Source organism: Dama dama, chromosome 32 (genome assembly GCF_033118175.1).
Source record: "Dama dama isolate Ldn47 chromosome 32, ASM3311817v1, whole genome shotgun sequence".
In the NCBI taxonomy this organism is placed as follows: Eukaryota; Metazoa; Chordata; class Mammalia; order Artiodactyla; family Cervidae; genus Dama; species Dama dama.
This window is the reverse complement of record NC_083712.1, coordinates 10,236,953-10,256,405: the sequence shown is the minus strand read 5'-3', so window position 1 is coordinate 10,256,405 and position 19,453 is coordinate 10,236,953. Positions and strand designations below refer to the sequence as shown.

General features: G+C 40.6%; 1 protein-coding gene across 1 annotated transcript in view; it reads left to right on the top strand.

The window, feature by feature from the left end:
- CSMD1 (CUB and Sushi multiple domains 1) overlaps positions 1-19,453 on the top strand; it is a 1,628,138-nt gene that overhangs the window by 1,238,956 nt on the left and 369,729 nt on the right. The window contains exons 14-17 of the mRNA XM_061134533.1: positions 258-584; positions 2,140-2,334; positions 5,466-5,604; positions 8,988-9,175. Coding sequence (XP_060990516.1) covers positions 258-584; positions 2,140-2,334; positions 5,466-5,604; positions 8,988-9,175 — 849 coding nt within the window. The remainder of the gene's footprint in view (positions 1-257; positions 585-2,139; positions 2,335-5,465; positions 5,605-8,987; positions 9,176-19,453) is intronic.

Genomic DNA, 19,453 nt, shown 5'->3' with positions numbered 1-19,453 from the left:
ATCTGTTCACAACCCGGGACAATCCCCGGTCAGAGAACTGAGATTCGCATATATGTTGAGGCCAAACAAACATAAAACAGAAGCTGGATTGTAACAAATTCAGTAAATACTCTCAAAATTAAAAAAAAAGAAAAGAAAAATTTGAACCATCCTAGTTAACTGCTGGTATAGACTTCCTTCCCAGGTCCTTAGCACATAGGCAGATCTTTGGATGTGGACAAAACTGTTTGAAACTATTATTATCTGTGTGTCTTTAGTTTCCTGTTTCTTCAACTTCACGGCATCATCAGGAATTATCCTCTCACCGAATTACCCGGAAGAGTACGGTAACAACATGAACTGTGTCTGGCTGATCATCTCTGAGCCGGGCAGCAGAATTCACCTCATCTTTAATGACTTTGATGTGGAGCCTCAGTTTGACTTCCTTGCGGTCAAAGATGACGGGATTTCAGACATAACTGTGCTGGGCACATTCTCGGGCAACGAGGTGCCGTCCCAGCTAGCCAGCAGTGGGCATATTGTCCGCCTGGAGTTCCAGTCGGACCACTCCACCACCGGCCGGGGCTTCAACATCACCTACACCAGTAAGTGCATCCGCACCCACCCCGCGTCCACGGTCTCTGCTGGCTCTCCTGTGAGCGAAGCTCAATGGCAAGGGTGTTACTCCAGGGTTTTATAGTCACAATTCTCAAAATTATATAACATTATCCTGAAAACCTAAAAAAATACCCCACTCTGTTGTGGTGTCTTGGTCACCCCTATAGTGAGGACTGGTTGCTCACATGACTTCTCTCTCTCTGATTTTCCTTCCTTCCATCCATCCTTAATCCATCCACCTTTGTGTCCTCCATGTAATAGAAAAGAGTAATGAAAAGCATTGAGGTATTTGGAGTCAGGAGTCATGGATTATAACACCTGCTAAATGTAGGGACTTGGTCTTCCCAGGTGACAGTAGTAGAGAATCTGCCTGCAATGCAGGAGATCCAGTTTTGATTCCTGGGTTGGGAAGATTCCCTGGAGAAGGGACTGGCTACAAACTCCAATATTCTTGCATGGAAAATCCCATGGACAGAGTAGCCTGGTAGGCTACAGTCCAGTGGGTTGCAGAGTTGGACACAACTGAGCAACTAAACAACAACTCATATGTACTTGGTGAATTTTGATAAACAGCTAACTTTTCTTTGATTCAGACTCCTCATTTGATCATAGCTTATATTTAAGACAATCTGCTTAAATTGCACTATTGAGGGAATAAAGTAAGATAATAATGTTAAATAGGAGCTGTAAGCTAAAATGTACTGACTGCCTACTTCTCTAAGGTGATCTGCTTAGGATTTGACAGAAATTGTTTCATTTAACATTGCAGCAGCTCTGGAATATAAGCTTCATCTTCCTATTTCTGTAAATAAAGATAACTAGACTCAGATAGGAGCTTCCTTGATGACTCAGCAGTAAAGAATCTTCCTGCAATGCAGGAGACACAGGAGACACGAGTTCAATCCCTGGGTTGAGAAAATCCCTTGGAGAAGGAAGCAGCAGCCCACTCCATAATTCTATGCCTAGAAAACTCCATGCACAGAGGAGATTGGCGGGAAACAAAAGGAGAAGGCAAAAGGATAAGGGGGCGGTGGAGGCTGAGATGATTAGATAGTATCAGCAACTCAATGGGCATGAATTTGAGCAAACTCCAGGAGACAGTGGAAGACAGAGGAACCTAAAGGGCTGCAGTCCATGGGGTTGCAGAGAGTCAGACACAACTTAGCAAATGAGCCACAAAAAGGCTTGGATGACCGGAGTAATCTTCCCAGGGACCAGTAAGCACAAGAGCCAGGATGCTAACCTAGATGTGCCAGAACCAAAATCCTTTTCTGTAGACTACATATCTCTTCTCCCTTTTTCTTAGTGAGAAAGTAGCTTCCAATTTTGGGACGCTGTGTGGATGATAATGAGGTCTATCTACCCATCTCTCTCCTTCTGTCTCTCTAGGTATCAATATTCTATTTACTGAATGTATTTATCTATCTCTGAAAAATAACTAAAACTGCTTTATAAGTGGTTCTGCTTTCTTTTTAATACCCATGATTAATGTTCAAGTGTTTGTTTTTTTTTTTTTACTCAGATTTTTTTTTCTCTTTTCAGCATTTGGTCAAAACGAGTGCCACGACCCTGGCATCCCCGTAAATGGACGGCGCTTTGGTGACAGGTTCCTGCTGGGGAGCTCAGTCTCCTTCCACTGTGATGACGGCTTTGTCAAAACCCAGGGCTCAGAGTCCATCACCTGCGTCCTGCAGGACGGGAATGTCGTCTGGAGCTCCACCGTCCCCCGCTGCGAAGGTGTGGGCCCCTCCTGTCTGCCACTTACCTTCCTCTGAAGGGAGTGTCTGACAGAAAACAAACCAGAAAACAGACCGCAACACTGGCTCCCTAAGGCTGCCATAGCCGAGTACCACCAAGTGGTGACTTTGACAGTAGGAGTTAGCGTCTCACGGTCCTGGAGGCTGGAAGCCCAAGGTCCAGGTGTCAGCAGGGCAGGCTCTGAGTAGGGGAGGTGTTCCAGGCCCCTCTCCTGGCTTCTGGGGCTTTGCCTGTCTTGGCTTGTAGAAGCAGCATCCCTGTGAGAACGCATCTCTGTCCCAAGTCCCCTCCTTCTAAGGACACCCATCATATTGGACTAGGGCCTGCTCTAATGCCCACGTCTTGACTAACCATGTCTGCAGTAACTTTTTTTCCAAATATGGTCCCATTTTAAGATGCTGGGATTAGGAATCCAAAGTATCATCTGGGGGGGAGTGTAACTCATCCTCTGCAAACAGCATCATTATTAGTTAACTGTTTTGTTGCCCTTGGTGTAACTGACATATATACAGCCTAATTTTCTTCTTGACATTTCACTCTGGTTGCCTGTGTTGGAAAACCAAAGGGGAAAGAATTAGGGAGGATATTACTTTTAATTTATATTCAGGTAGGGGAATATTCACTTATGATATATACCCAAACCCCTGTTATCAGAATCGCCTGTGCATAGTGAGCTAAGGAAAACTTAATAAAAGTATCTCTCGTAGATACCAAGGAAATGCAGATCTTTTAAAGAGTACACATTTTAGAGCAGCTTTAGAGTCACTGCAAAATTGAAAGGAAGGTACAGAGATGTCCTGCCGGCTCCCCTGCCCTCTTAAATGCACAGCCTCCCCCATCAGCAGGGCCCTCCATCAGGTGGTGCATTTGTTATAACTGATGGACCTACAGGGATAAGTCATCATCACCCAGAGTCCACAGTTTACGTTAAGGCTCACTCTCGTGATTGTCCATCTGCTGGGCTTGGGCCCATGTACATCACGGTGTATCCATCACCGTGGTGACCTCCAGGGTCTTGCAACTGCCCTGAGATCCCCCCGCTCCACCCATCCACCCCGCCCTGCCCCATGCTCACCCACCAGTGCTGGGAGCAGAATTGTGCTTCACCACCTTGCCCTGTCCCCAGCCCTGCCTCCAGTCTTTTCTCCTTGTTTCAAGGACCAGCATTGTCTTCAGTCATCACTGGCTGACCCTCCTAAATTTACAGAATGATGTTCTCATTTCTGCAGTTTCACAAACTGTTGAGACAATTTGGTGGACTGTCAGCACCACCCCAGGGTGGACACTTGGTCAGCTGAAGGGCAGGAGCAAGAAAGCCAGAGCAGGCGTTTCCTTTTTGTTTATTTTTACTGCTTCTTTAAAGTATGGGTTTTTTTTAATAGTTTAAATTTTATTAGTGTTAATAACTGAATAGGTCATTATCCTGTATACATCAGTAAACTTGGAATCAGGATTCTAAAATAAATGGTATGAATACTGGGGCAGGACTGAATGTGTTTATACTTACTGCTTGAGGAAGTATATCACTACTAACTTTGAAGTGTGAATAATTTTATGAGAATCTCAAGACAGGCAATACTCTCTAATCTCTGTTCCCTCTGCCATATTCTCACTGTGGGTGTGCTCACCTGCAGTAGCCAATGTGAGGATGGGTCTAGGCTTCAGGGCCGGCACGTTCCTTTGCAGTCGGGGGAATAAAGGGGCATCAATCAGCAGCAGGTGAGAAATCCCACAGAGTCAGACGAAAGGAGACAGTATCACTTGAAACGTGAGTGGGCAATTCCTCCTTGTTTGGAAGGGACCTTCTGATGAAGTGCAAGGCAAACCCCAGGTATAGGTTGTTAACAACGATAGCAAAGCCCCTAAACACAGAGGACTGCATACACTTAGTTACCTAGTCACGTCCGACTCTCTGAGACCCCATGGACTGAACTGCACCAGGCTCCTCTGTCCTTGGGATTTCCCAGGCAAGGATACTAGAATGGGTTGCCATTTCCTGCTCCAGAGGATCTTCCCAACCCAGGGATCGAACCCAGGTCACCTGCGTTGGCAGGAGGATTCTTTACCATTGGTTCCAGCTGGGAAGCCTAAACACAGACTAGTTAATGGTGAAAGAGATTGTCAAAGTTTACTTGTACTGAGAAACTCAGTTGCGGAGAGAAAGATTTTTCTGTCTTTGTTTTACACCTAACCAGCTTCTATTCTGTGCATTCAGTGTCATTAAAAAAACACAAGTTACCTTGAGGGAAAAATGAGTGTACAAGAATACATCTCTATGGCAACAACTTTTAAAGTTCAAAGAAAACCAGAGATGTCCTGGCAAAATATAAATTACCCAAAGCGATCCAATGAAAAGTGCAAAATGTGAATAAACAAAGTACTATAAAAGAGATGGGAAAGAAAAAGAATTTAGTAAATTATATGTGGCAAATTACTTTAATAAAATGAACATACCTTGCAGTGAATCAACACATACACATATTTTAAAACACACACACACTGCACAATATTTTAATTATAGATGTGAGGTAATTAAGTCTATCAGTAGACATTTGTTGACATGAATACATGTAAGATATGAGTATCGGTGGTATCCCTGCCTCGTGATTCTGTTGTGATAATTGAATGTGATAATTCCTGGAAGGTGTTTGGCACGGACCACTCTCTCAGACTGTGCCATTACTACCATTGTTAGGTGAAAAGAACTTTGCTGAAGGCTGATGATAAATGCCCAGGTGTGAAATGTACGTGCTCTGATTTCAATATTCTCTGTTTACTTGGTAATAACTGGTGGCTCAGATGGTAAAAATCCACTGTTAATGCAGGAGACCTGGGTTTGATCCCTGGGTTGGGAAGATCACCTGAAATAGGAAAGGGCAACCCACCCTAGTATTCTTGCCTGGAGAATCCCATTAACAGAGGAGCCTGGCAGGCTACAGTCTGTGGGATCACAGAGTCGGACATGACTGAGCCACTAACAAGCTTTCAACCTCTGCTTGAAGACTAGAAACCATCAGGTCCACACACTCAACACGCACCCTGCTGTTTCTGAGGAGCTGCTATGGTACATGTACATAAACTGACCTTCTGACCCCTGCATCATTTTTCAGCCCCATGTGGAGGACATCTGACAGCTTCAAGTGGAGTGATTTTGCCCCCAGGATGGCCAGGGTATTACAAAGACTCCTTAAATTGTGAATGGATAATTGAAGCAAAACCAGGACACTCTATCAAAATCACTTTTGATAGGTAAGAAAAAACTTTGGATTCCTTAATTTGGACCTGATGACCCATGCATGCCTAGCATTTTTATTTAAATGGATCTTAAGTCTTTAGAAAGATGACAGTTTTTCACCTTTGGTACCCCTAAAGGAGTTCACTTAGAACAGGTGTTTGCTTGGTAAGTTCTGTTCTTCTCTGTTTTGTCCTCTAAGCCCACAGTTAAGGCACCTCTGCAGACGTGCTTGAGGGTGTGGTGGCCCCAGACAGCATTCCCAGTGGCCCTTGAGTCTAGTTCTGTATCTTGGACCCGAGGGTGCAATAAATTCCGCTTGGTGTTTTATTGCAAATGGAACCCTTCATCCCTTAGGGGTTTGCAGAGCACAGAAGAAGAGCTCTCTGGCTTTGGGAATGGCTCTGGGACACTGAAAGGTGGTTTGGGTTGCAGAGTTGATAGACTGTGTGCAACAGATTTCTTACCTTCTAAGTAGCCACGAGTGGTTCCATCACTGGAGAGCTGTTCAGTTTGGCTGTTCGATAATGCATTTGATAATCTAAAAAAGAAGAAGCATGCTATTTGAATTCTCCATGATAAAATATTGTCCAGATTGTCTCAACCATTGATTTGAAAATTGAGAACCAAAAATGCTATAGAATGGACCCAAATGCTTTAAAATCCAAGGAAGCATCTTTGTTTAGTGTTTCAAGGTTAATATCTGAGCAAACTGAGCTCTCTCCAGCAGCGAAAACTTCTTAAGCAGACTTTTAGGGTTCTAGTATTAAGAATATTATCATGTCTCAAGACAGATATACCTTATGACATTATTTCCTACACTAATTTCCTAATACTCAATGATAGCATCCATAAAGGAAAGGTTTTTAGCAGGAATTGTATCATCAATTAGTAACTGTTTATATGAAGTTATTATTGATATTATTATATCTGATGGGATAATTACAACTCCAGTAGGATAATCTCTCAGAAGAAAAGAAAAAAAAAATGGTCTATGTATTCATTATGTTGGAGAATGAATTCTGGCATATAATCTTAGTCACTGGAAAAAAAACTTTATAAATATTAAATAAGTTGAATTTAGTTTCTTATTACAATTTTTTATACTTTCTAGTATTGAGAGGGGAAAAAAGCAGACACACACCCTGATTCCCAGCAGCACGTCACATTTAACTCATTTAGTAAAAATGGTGATTTCACATTCTGGTTTGGCACAATATATTAGTGTTCCATTTTCAGTTGCTGAAAAAAAAAAAACTCATAATTTTTCTCAATCTTGTCTTTTTGATATTACTGGACTGTGGTATTTGCTAAATTCCAGCATTTTGGATATTTTACACACTTTTTTTTTTTTTTTTAATTTTTACCCTGTACATTGTACACAGTCTTCTAAAGATTACTTGCATAGTGCTTCGGTTTATAACTTGAACTGTGGGCTGGCATCCTAATAAAGGTTGTGTTTATACCAACAGTTTTAAATTCCACACTGAGGGTATTCTTATGCAGTGTGTGCTGGGTTGCCAGATGATGGAAATCATTTACATTTCTCTTTCTGAAGTTGCCCTGGAGATCCTCCAGCTGTTGAGGTGTGCCCTCTATCTGTCCTGGCTGTCTCTCAAGATGAAAATTGTGAAAACTTCAGGGCAGATACTGCACATGAGATTTATCCCAAGCTCATCTAGGCTTCTTGAATGTGAACTCAGATAAACTGTGAAGCCATAGATGCTTTAGAGAATATTTTTAATAGTAAAATGCGAAGATGTGCTCTCTCCTCAACCCCATATGCCTGGCCTCTGACCATATTCTGACCTAGCCACACGCTACACCAATTGGTTGAATTCCTCTTTGTGGAAGATGGAGGGTCAGGGACCATTCTAAGTTAGTTGGAAGAATATATTATTATTGTGCATTCACACAAAGAAGGGGCTTCCCAGATGGCGCTGATGGTAAAGAACCAGCCTGCTAATGCAGGAGACACCAGAGACGTGGGCTTCATCCCTGAGATGGGAAGATGCCCTGGAGGAGGGCGAGGAACCCAGTCCAGTATTCTTGCCTGGAGAATCACATGGACAGAGGTGCATGGTGGGCTACAGTCCATAGGGTCACAAAGTCAGACAGGACTGAGTAACTATACACACACACAAACACACACAAAGAAAAGTGTGTGATTTAATAATCAACAGGGCAGGGTCCTTTGGTTTCATCTTTTTCCATTGCTCTGTGCTAGAAGCCTAAGACGGCCGCTCTGTCCCTTCTTTCTCCTCCCTGCCAGCAGCATGCAATGCCCACCCTGGGGACCATGGCACAGGCTTCCCCCAAATTCCCTGATCACTGAGTGCATCAGAGGCTCCAGCAGTGAGCTGCTCCCTGGGGACCACGCCAGAACCTTTGAAAGCCGATTAGCTCTTTGAGGACGAGACAGGCCCATTTACCAAATTATCTCAGTGTCTGGAATGGCACCTCCGCTGTATCAGAGAGCACCCAAGTGGCTGCAATTGTGGATGAGCATAACACCAGACCAGGTTCTCTGGAGGCATCAGTCCTTCCGGGAAGGAAAGTTAGGCACTTCTTGGAAGCTGTTCTAACTTTCTCAAATCACCGAAGTAGCGTTTGCTTTCTGAAGTTCAGGGTCCTTCCACTGTCATACTGGAGTCGGTGCAACTTTAGCGCTTTCTGGGTCTACTACATTCTTCTACTGTTCTGTCTATTCATTCTATTATTTTTGAGAGCTTGATACTGAAACTTCAACTAAAAATCTTAATTTATCGACTTAATAAAATAATTATAATACATAGTGGAACTATTACATATGTAATACTGCTCTATATTTTCCAAGTCTCCAAGTATGTTATCATACTTCCATAATTAAAAAAAATTAAAATTAGAAAAAAAGAGAGTTAATGCAGCTTTAAAAGGCACAGGAGTCTTCATTTCAGGAAAGGTATTTAAAGTAGTGTCATGTTGTTTGATTTACCTCTTTCCTTTAGGAGATCATGTCACTTCAGTATGCTCCTTTTAAGAAATCTATTATCATGTTACACTGGGGATCATGAAAAACGGTGTGAAAATGCATCTTGATTGACTTTCACTGATTGCTGATTCTCTGTCGTCTGTCTACTGGCTCACAGTATTTGTATTTTAAAGCTGAATGACTCCCCCCGCCCCGTTTGTGTCTGTGATGTTACTGGACAGAGTATTCAGGCACCGGGAGGGCCGTGGGGGTGAACAGAAGTTGGTAATAACCTTAGACACCGCATGTGCCGGGGTCTGAAAGGGCCTGTGTATCTGGATCTGTTTACTTCTCTTGCTGCACGTGGGTGTTCACTCCGTGGGTAAAGACACAGGAGGCCTGTAAGTCGTTGCAGCCCTGCATTTCTCCTCTCACTGGGCTTGCCCGCAGATTCCAAACCGAGGTCAACTACGACACGCTGGAGGTCAGAGACGGGCCGGCCGGCGCGGCCCCGCTGATCGGGGAGTACCACGGCACGCAGGCGCCGCAGTTCCTGATCAGTACGGGCAACTTCATGTACCTCCTGTTCAGCACGGACAACAGCCGGGCCAGCGTGGGATTCCTCATTCGCTATGAGAGTAAGTGGTCCCCATGCCCTGGTGCCCGGGGAGCTCGGCGCATGCGCGCCCGCTGAGTCACGTGGCAGCAGACTTGCTGGTTCCTGCTTCTGTCCACACTGCGCTGTGCAATCCTCTGTGAAGGACAAGGCACCTTGATGATTTTTAATTCACAACTTAAAGAGAAGACACAGTGATTTATTATAAAATGAGATAATAAAATCATTAAAATGATGAAATATGTTCATTTACTGCACAATGTAATACAATAATAAATTTCTACTATTAGAAAATATACCTATTGGCCAAATGAGCTACACGAAATATCACTAAAATTATGCATCCTAAGCAATGTTTTTTGCTAGAAAAATGGTTAGGGCAGTCCTGGTACTATTTGTGATTATGTATATGCCCATTTCACCAAGTAGAGAGTGTGGAACTAAGGAAGAAGGAATTAAGAAGGAACTAAGAAGAGAGAGAAAGCCCAGCTGAACTGTCACTAAATGACAAAGAGCTGCTATCAGTAATATCAACTACTATCAAAAACATTTAAGAACAATTAGAAATATTTAAACACAATTGCTATAATATCATAATGCAGTGTGTTCTGTAAAGTAACCCCAATTTCCTTGTGGTTGTGGTTTCTATGTGGTTGTGGTTTTCATCCATCCGTCCAAGTTTGGCTCTTAGCTCTGGCATCTTACATCAGGAGGTCACGGGACTATATTATTTGGTAGTAATATCTGTGCATGTCCTGCTGAAGTGGGGTGGAGTGGGACTGAGCCTGGGATGTTTTTCTGATGCTAGTCAACACTTCCCTTCTCTGAAAAAGCTTCACATCCAGAATAGGATGAAAAAGATAATGGGAGCAGGTCAGTATGGAATCCAGTGCAGGAATACATTCTTTCTTTCTTTTTTTTTTTTTTACAATGTTTTAGAGTCTTTCCTAAAATACACTAAATGAAGTTTTAATGTGTAAAAGCATAGGTAATTTTATAAATGTGTGATAGAACCATATCTCACTTGCTGAATTTTTAATCTTTTTTTTCCCTTGCCTTCCTTTCCTGATATCTCACACTGCTACTCATGCTAATCTTGCCCAGTCTTCACTCCAAAGAAAAGTGATGACTTAAAAGGACATTAAAAGCTAATGAAATGCAAAAGGTCCTCCTTCTTAAAATGTACTTCAAGTTAAAAAGATGTAAATTTGATATAAGTGTTATATAGTGAAGCATATCTAATAATTACTAAATGAAACTTTAATGTGTAAAAATGCATGTAATTTTATATATGTATGAAAGGGCCATATCTCACTTGCTGAATTTTTAATCTTTTCTCTTTTCTTGCCTTCCTTTCCTGATATCACCCACTGCTACTCATGTTAATCTTGCCCAAACACTTGCTAACAACTGAAATTAATAACTTGTGTACTTTTCTCTGTTTGACAGGCTTATCTATATGCAAACATATATATGCAAATATACATATAAGGTTATATGTACTTGTTGACTAAATATGAAATTATATTTTGTTCATATTCTGATAATAAGAAATTGTTAGTGATTAAAAGAATTATCTTATATTTAATTCAAATTATTATATATGCTTCACATATATAGCATTTATATCAAAGTTGCATTTTTTTAAACATGAAGTACATTTTAAGAAGGAGAAACTTTTGCATTTCATTAGTTTTTAATGTCCTTTCAAGTCATCACTTTTCTTTGGAGTGAAGATGAATATACATTGCAGTCATCTGAATTTGTGCAACTCCTCAGCATTGATCCGATCCAATGAGAGGGCAAACAGAATGGAAACCACAGTTACAGAAAACTAACCAACTGATCACTTGGATCACAGCCTTATCTAACCCAGTGAAGCTGTGAGCCTTGCTGTGTGGGGCCACCCAAGACTGACAGGTCATGGTGGAGATTTCTAACAAAACGTGGTCCACTGGAGAAGGGAATGGTGAACCATTTTGGTATTTTGCCTTGAGAACCCCATGAAGGGTATGAAAATGCAAAAAGATATGATGCTGAAAGATGAACTCCCGAGGTCAGTAGGTGCCCAATATGCTACGGGAGAAGAGTGGAGAAAAGGATCCAGAAAGAAACGAGAGACTGAGTCAAAGTGAGAACAAGGCCCAGCTGTGGGTGAGACTGGTGATGGAAGTAAAGTCTGAAGCCGTAAAGAGCAGTGTTGCATAGGAACCTGGAATGTTAGGTCCATGAATCAAGGTAAATTGGAAGTGGTCAAGCAGGAGATGCCAAGAGTGAGCATCAAGATTTTAGAAATCAGTGAACTAAAATGGACTGATATGGGTGAATTTAATTCAGATGACCATTATGTCTACTGTGGCAAGAATCCCTTAGAAGAAATGGAGCAGCCCTCATAGTAAAAAAAAAGATTCTGAGATGCAGTACTTTGATGCAATCTCAAAAACGACAGAATAATCTCTGTTCATATCCAATTCAATATCAATTCGATATCACAGTAATCCATGTCTATGCCCCAGCCACTAATGATGAAGAAGCTGAAGCTGAATGGTTCCAAGAAGACCTACAAGACTTTCTAGAACTAACACCAAAAAAAAAAAAAGATGTCCTTTTCATCATAGGAGACTGGAATGCAAAAGTAGGAAGTCAAGAGATACCTGGAGTAACAGGAAATCTTGGTCTTGGAGTACAAAATTAGGCAGAACAAAGGCTAACAGAGTTTTGCCAAGAGAAGGCACTGGTCATAGCAAACACCCTCTTCCAACAACACAAGAGAAGACTCTACACATGAACATCACCAGATGGTCAATACTGAAATCAGATTGATTATATTCTTTGCAGCCAAAGATGGAGAAGCTCCGTACAGTCAGCAAAAACAAGACCAGGAGCTGACTGTGGCTCAGATCATAAACATGTTAATGCAAAATTCAGGCTTAAAATGAAGAAAGTAGGGAAAGCCACTAGTCCATTCAGGTATGACCCACATCAAATCCCTTATGATTATACAGTGGAAGTGATGAATAGATTCAAGGGATTAGATCTGATAGATAGAGTGCCTGAAGAACTATGGATGGAGGCTCATAACATTGTACAAGAGGCAGTGATCAAAATCATTCCTAAGAAGAAGAAATGCAAAAAGGCAAAATGGTTGTATTAGAAGGCCAAACAAATAACTTAGAAAAGAGAAGTGAAAGACAAAGGAGAAAAGGAAACATCTACCAATCTGAATGCAGAATTCCAAAGAAGAGCGAGGAGAGGTCAGAAAGCCTTCCTGAGTTATGAGTGCAAAAAAGATAGAGGAAAATGGTAGAATGGGAAAGATTACAGATATTTTAAAGAAAATTAGAGATACCAAGGGAACATTTCATGCAAAGATGGGTACAATAAAGGACAGAAATGGTATGGAGCTAGCAGAAGATATTAAGAAGAGGTGGCAAGAACGCACAGAAGAACTATACAAGAAATATCTTCATGACCCAGATGACCACGATGGTGTGATCAATCACCTACAGCCAGACTTCCTGGAAGGTGAAGTCAACTGGGCCTGAGGAAGCACCACTGCAAAAGTAGTAGAGGTGATGGAATTCCAGTGTGAAAGTGAAAGTTGCTCAGTCTTGTCCAACTTTATAGTCCATGGAATTCTCCAGGCCAGAATACTGGAGGGGGTAGCCTTTCCCTTCTCCAGGGGATCATCCCAACCCAGGGATTGAACCCAGGTCTCCTGCATTGCAGGTGGATTCTTTACCAGCTGAGCCACAAGGAAAGCCCAAGAATACTAGAGTGGGTAGCCTAGCCCTTCTCCAGTGGATCTTCCCAACCCAGGAATCAAGCTGGGGTCACCCGCATTCCAGGTGGATTCTTTACCAACTGAGCTATCAGGGAAGCCCTGGAATTCCAGCTGAGGTATCTCAAATCCTAAAAGATGATGCTGTTAAAGTGATGCACTCAGTGTACCAGCATATTTGGAAATTCAGCAGTGGCCACAGGACTGGAAAAGGTCAATTTTCATTCCAATCCCAAAGAAAGGCACTGCCAGAGAATGTTCAAACGACCACACAATTGCACTTGTTTCACAGGCTAGCTAAGTAATGCTCAAAATTCTCCAAGCTAGGCTTCAACAGTATGTGAACTGAGAACTTCCAGATGTTCAAGCTGTATTTAGAAAAGGCAGAGGAACCAGAGATCAAATTGTCAACATCTGCTGGATCATCGAAAAAGTAAGAGAGTTTCAGAAAAACATCTACTTCTGCTTTATTGACTACGCCAAAGCCTTTGACTGTGTGGATCACAGCAAACTGTGGAAAATTCTTTAAAACATGGGAATAGAAGTGTTCCCCATCCTGATCCCCGCTCCCACCACAAAAACCACTACAATATTGTAAAGTAATTAGCCTCCAACTAATAAAAATAAATGGAAAAAAACAAAACAAAACAAAACCATATCTGATACCTCTCACCCAGAAAAAAAAAAAAAAAAAAAAACCATGGGAATACAAGACCACCTTAACTGCCTCCTGAGAAACCTGTGTGCAGGTCAAGAAGCAACAGTTAGAACCAGACATGGAACAATGAGCTGGTTCCAAATTGGGAATGGGGTACATCAAAGATGTATGTTGTCACATTGTTTATTTAACTTATATGCAGAGTACATCAAGTGACAATGCCAGGCTGGATGAAGTACAAGTTGGAATCAGGATTGCTGGGAGAAATATCAATAACCTCAGGTATGCAGAATGCACAACCCGTATGGCAGAAAGCGATGAAGAACTTAAGAACCTCTTGATGAAAGTGACAGAGGAGAGTGGAAAACCTGGCTTAAAATTCAACATTCAAAAAACTAAGCTCATGGCATCCAGTCCCATCACTTTATGGCAAATAGATGAGGAAAAATTGGAAACAGTGACAGAATTTATTTTCTTGGACTCCAAAATCACTGCAGATGGTGACTGCATCCATTAAGTTAAAAGATGCTTACCCATTGCAAGAAAAGCTATGATAAAACTAGACAGCACATTTAAAGTCAGAGACATTACTTTACCAACCAAGGTCTTTATAGTCAAAGCTATTGTTTTTCCAGTAGTCATGTATGGATATGAGAGTTAGACCATAAAGAAAGCTAAGTGCCAAAGAATTGATGATATTGAACAGTGGTGTTGGGGAAGATTCCTGAGAGTCCCTTTGGACAGTAATGAGCTCAAACCAGTCAACCTTAAAGGAAATCATTCCTGAATATTCACTAGAAGCACTGATGCTGAAACTCCAATACTTTGATCACCTGATGTGAAAGACTGACTCATTGGAAAAGACCCTGATGCTGGGAGAGATTAAAGGCAGGAGGAGAAGGGGATGACAGAGGATGAGATTGTTGTATGGCATCACCAACTCAATGGACATGAGTTTGAGCAAGCCCCAGGCATTGGTGATGGACAGAGAAGCCTGTCATGCTGTAGTCCACTGGGTTGCACAGAGTCGGACATGATGAATGACTGAACTTAATCTTTCATCATTGATCAGCTAACATGCATTCTCCCCTCCCGATCCCACACATTTTTAAGAAAACTAGTTGGCCTTTGGATGTAGATTTGGGTTAAACTCAGGAGAATGAATAGTTTTACGTACTGATGAAAACTTCAATATAATTTACTGTCTTCTCTCTCTTTTATTTATGTACCAGTTTGACAGAGATTCTTCATCTGAGGGAATTCTTCTGTTAATCTTCAGCTACAAAACAAATCAGCCAGTATTATGTATCCACTGTGTTCAGGCCGTGCTCTGTACAAGCACTAATGTGTTGTGAAACCTCATTCACTGCCTTAGAAAGTGAAAGCGTGTGTAGAAAGTGAAAGTGTGAGTGTAGAACTTAAAATTGTGTGGAAAGTCTGTATGCTTGTAGAAAGTGAATGTGTCTGTGTTTGGTTAATGTAGATGTGAGTTCAGAATAAATGTACATGTAGAAAGTGAAAGTGTGTTTGTGTAGACAGTGAAAGTGTGGAAAGTAAATGTGTATGAGTGTAGAAAGTTAAAGTGTTTGTAGAAAGTGAAAGTGTGTGTTAAAAGAGAATATGTGTGTTTGTGTGAAAAGTGATTGTGTGTGGAAATTGAATGTGTGTGTCTGTATAGAAAGTGAATGTGTCTGTGTAGAGAGTGAATGTGTGTGTAAAAATGAATGTGTATATGTGTGTGTAGAATGTAAATGTGTGGGTGGAAAGTGAGTGTGGTAGTGTGTAAAGTGAAAGTGTATGTAAAAAGTGAAAGTATGTGGAAAGTGAATCTGTACGTAGAAAGTGAATGTGGGTGCATACACAAGTGAATGTGTCTGTGTGTGGAAAGTGAATATGTGTGTAGAAAGTGAATAAGTGTGTATGTGTGTTGAAAGTGAATTTTTCTGGGAAGAATGTGTGTGTGTGCAGCAAGTGAACGTGTGTATGGACAGTGTGTGTGTAGAAAGTGAATGTCTGTAGAAGCTAAATTTGTATATAAAATGAAAGTATTTGTATAAACTGAATGTGTGTAGAAAGTGAAAATGTGTGCATGGTGAAAGTGTGTGTAGAAAGTGAAACTGTGTGTACAGAGTGAAAGTGTGTAGAAAGTGAAAGTGCATGGATGTAGAAGGTGGAAGTGTGACTTTAGAAAGTGAAAGTGTGTGTGTAGAAAGTGAGTTTATGTGTGTAGAAAGTGTATGTGTCTGTGCATAGAAAGTGAAGGTGTGTGTAGAAATGAATGTGTATGTTGTTGAAAGTGAATGTGTATGTGTACAGTGTGAGTGTGTTGTAGAAAGTGAATGTGTGTAGATAGTGAATATCTGTGTAGAATGTGTATGTGTGTTTGTAGAATGAGAATGTGAGTGTAGAATGTAACTGTGTGTGTGTAAATATGAATATGTGTGTGTAGAAAGTTAAAGTGTGTAGAAAGCGAGTGTATAGAAAGTGAAGTGTGTGTAGAATGTGAAAGTGTGTGGAAAGTGAATGTGTGTAAAAGGGGAATGTATCTGTAGAAAGTGAAAGTGTATGGACAGTGAATGTGTATGGAAAGGGAAATTGTGTGTTGAAAGGGAATGTGTGTGTAGAAAGTGAAAGTGAATGTGTAGAAAGTGAAAATGTGTGTAGAAACCGATCGTGTATGTTTAGAAATGAATGTGTAAGTGTGTGTGGAAAGTGAAATTGTGTCAGTAGAAAGCGTGTCTGGAAAGAAGCTGTGTAGAAGGTGAAAGTTTGTAGAAAGTGAATGTGTGTGTGTAGAATGTGAATATGTGTTTTCTGTGTAGAAAGTGATTGTGTGTAGATAGTGAATGTGTGTGTTTTAAAACTGTGTGTCTGTGTGAGTGTAAAATGAGAATGTCAGTGCAGAATGTAACGTGTGTGTAGAAAGTGAATGTGGTTGTGGAAAGTGAAAGTGCATGTGTAAAAATGTGTGTATCTAGGGGAGAATGTGTGTGTAGAAAGTGAATACATGTCTGTGTGTGGGAAGTGAATGTGTGTGTAAAAAGTGAATGTATATGTTTGGAATGTGAATGTATGTGGAAAACTGAAAGAATGTGTAAAAAGAGAAACTGTAGAAAGTGAATGGGTGTCGAATGTGAAACCAAGTGTAGAAAGTGAACGTGTGTAGGTGCTGAATGTGTGTGCATAGAAAGTGTGTGTATGTGTGGCTGTAGAATGAGAATGTTTGTGAGTGTAGAATGTAAAATATGTGTTTGTAGAAAGTGAAAGTGTGTGTGTAGAAAGTGAATGTTTAAATAGAAAGTGAAGATGTGTGTGTAGAATGTGGATATGTGTATGCATAGAAAGTGAAAGTGTGTATGGAAAGTGAAAGTGTGCATACAAAGTGAGTGTGGTTGTGTAGAAAGTAAAAGTGTGCATGTGCAGAAACTGAAAGTGTATGTGTGTAGAAATGAATGTTTATGTGTGTGTAGAAGGTGAATGTGTGTGTAGATAGTGAATGTGTGTGTGTAGAAAGTCTATGTGTGGATGTATAGTGAGAATGTATAATGTAAAATGTGTGTGTGGAAAGTGAAAGTATGTGTAGAAAGTGAAAGGGTGTCTGTGGAAAGGGAAAGTGTGTGAGTGTGGGGAGTGAAAGTTGGTGTGTAGAAAGTGATTATGTTTGTGTAGAAAGTGAATATGTGTGTAAAAAGTGAATCTGTGTCTGTGTCAGAAGTGAAGATGTGTAAGTGTAAAATGTAAACATGTGAGTTTAGAAAGTGCATGTGTGTGCTGGAAGTAAAAATGTGTAGAAAATGAAAGTGTATTTGTATAGAAAGTGAAAGTGTGAGTATAGAAAGTGAAAGTGTGTGAAAAGTGACTTGTGTTTGTGTAGAATGTGAACATATGTGTAAGAAGTGAAAAAGTGTATGTAGAAAATGCCTGTATGTGCAGAAGGTGAATGTGTGTGTTTGTAGAAAGTGAAAGCTTAGGAGTGTTAAATGTGAAAGTGTGTGTAGAAAGTGAATTGTTGTAGAAAGCAAAACTGCATGTGTGGAAAGTGAATCTTATCTGTGCGTAGGAAGTGAATGTCTGTGTGTCATGTGAATGTGTGTGAGTTTAAAATGTGAATAAATGTGTAGAAAGTGAAAGTGACCATGTAGAAACTGAAAGTGTGTTTGTGTAGAAAGTGAAAGTGTGTGGAGACTGAAAATATGAGTGGATAGGGTGAAAGTGTGTATAGAAAGCAAAGGTGTGTGTGTATAGAAAGTGACTGTGTGTGTTTGTAGAAACTGAATGTGTACCTGTATAAATGAAAGTATGCGTTACGTGTAGCAGAGGAATGTGTATGTAGAGTCAATGTGAGTATGTAGAAAGTGAAAGTGTAGTTAGAAAGTGAATGTCTGTGTTGTGTCTTGAAAGTGAATGTGTGTACATAATGAATGTGTGTGTGTAGAATATCTATGTGTGTGTTTAGAAAGTTTATGCCTGTGCTGGTGTGGAATGAGACTGTCAGTGTATTAGTGTGAAATGTATGTGTAGAAAGTGAAAGTGTGTCTGTAGAAATTAAAGGTGTGTAGAAAGTGAGAGTGTGTGAATGTGGAAAATGAAAGTGTGTGTGTAGAAAGTGAGGGTGTGTGTGCATACCAAGTGATTGAAAGAGACACGTGCACCCCAATGTTCATCACAGCACTGTTTACAATAGCCAGGACATGGAAGCAACCTAGATGCCCATCAGCAGATGAATGGATAAGGAAGCTGTGGTACATATACACAATGGAATATTACTCAGCTATTAAAAAGAATGCATTTGAATCAGTTCTAATGAGGTGGATGAAACTGGAGCCCATTATACAGAGTGAAGTAAGTCAGAAAGAAGAGCACCAATACAGTTTATTAATACATATATGTGGAATTTAGAAAGATGGTAACGATAACTCTATATGCAAGACAGCAAAAGAAACACAAATGTAAAGAACAGTCTTTTGGACTCTGCAGGAAAAGGCGATGGTGGGATGATCTGAGAGAATACCATTGAAACATGTATATTATCATATGTGAAACAGATCACCAGTCCAGGTTCGATGCATGAGACAAGTGCTCAGGGCTGGTGCACTGGGATGACCCTGAGGGATGTGATGGGGAGGGAGGTGGGAGGGGGGATCAGGATGGGGACACATGTACATCCATGGCTGATTCATGTCACTGTATGGCAAAAACCACTACAATATTGTAAAGTAATTAGCCTCCAATTAAAATAATTAATTAAAAAAGAAAGTGAATGTGTATAGAAAGAGAATCTGTGTCTGTGTAGGAAGTGAATGTGTGTAAAAAATGAACATGTATGGGTTTAGAATGTGCATGTATGGGTAGAAGTGAAAACGTGTAGAAAGTGAAAGTATGTGTGTAGAAAGCAAGTGTATTCATGTGGAAAGTGTGTGTGTGGAAAATGAGTTGTGTTTGTATATAAAGTGCATGTGTGTTGAAAGTGAGTGTGTGCATGTGTAGAAAGTAAGTATGTGTGTTTATAGAAGGTGAATGTGTGCCTGAAGAAAATGAATGTGTATGTGTAGATAATAAATGTGTGTGTAAAAGTTAATGTGTGTATAGAAAGTATGTGTTTGTCACTAGAAAGTGTATTGTATGTCTGTGTATAAACTGTGTGTGTGTAAAATGTGAATGTTTGTGGGTGGAAATTTAATGTGTGTCTTTAGAAAGTGAAACTGCATTACTGTAGAAAGTGAAAGTGTGTGTAGAAAGCGAGTGTGTGTGTAGGAAGTGGATGTGTGTAGAAAGTGAATGTGTGTGTGTAAAAATGAATGTGTATGTATGTGTAGAAAGTGAATGTAAGTGTGTAGAAAGTGAAAGTGTTTTAGAAAGTG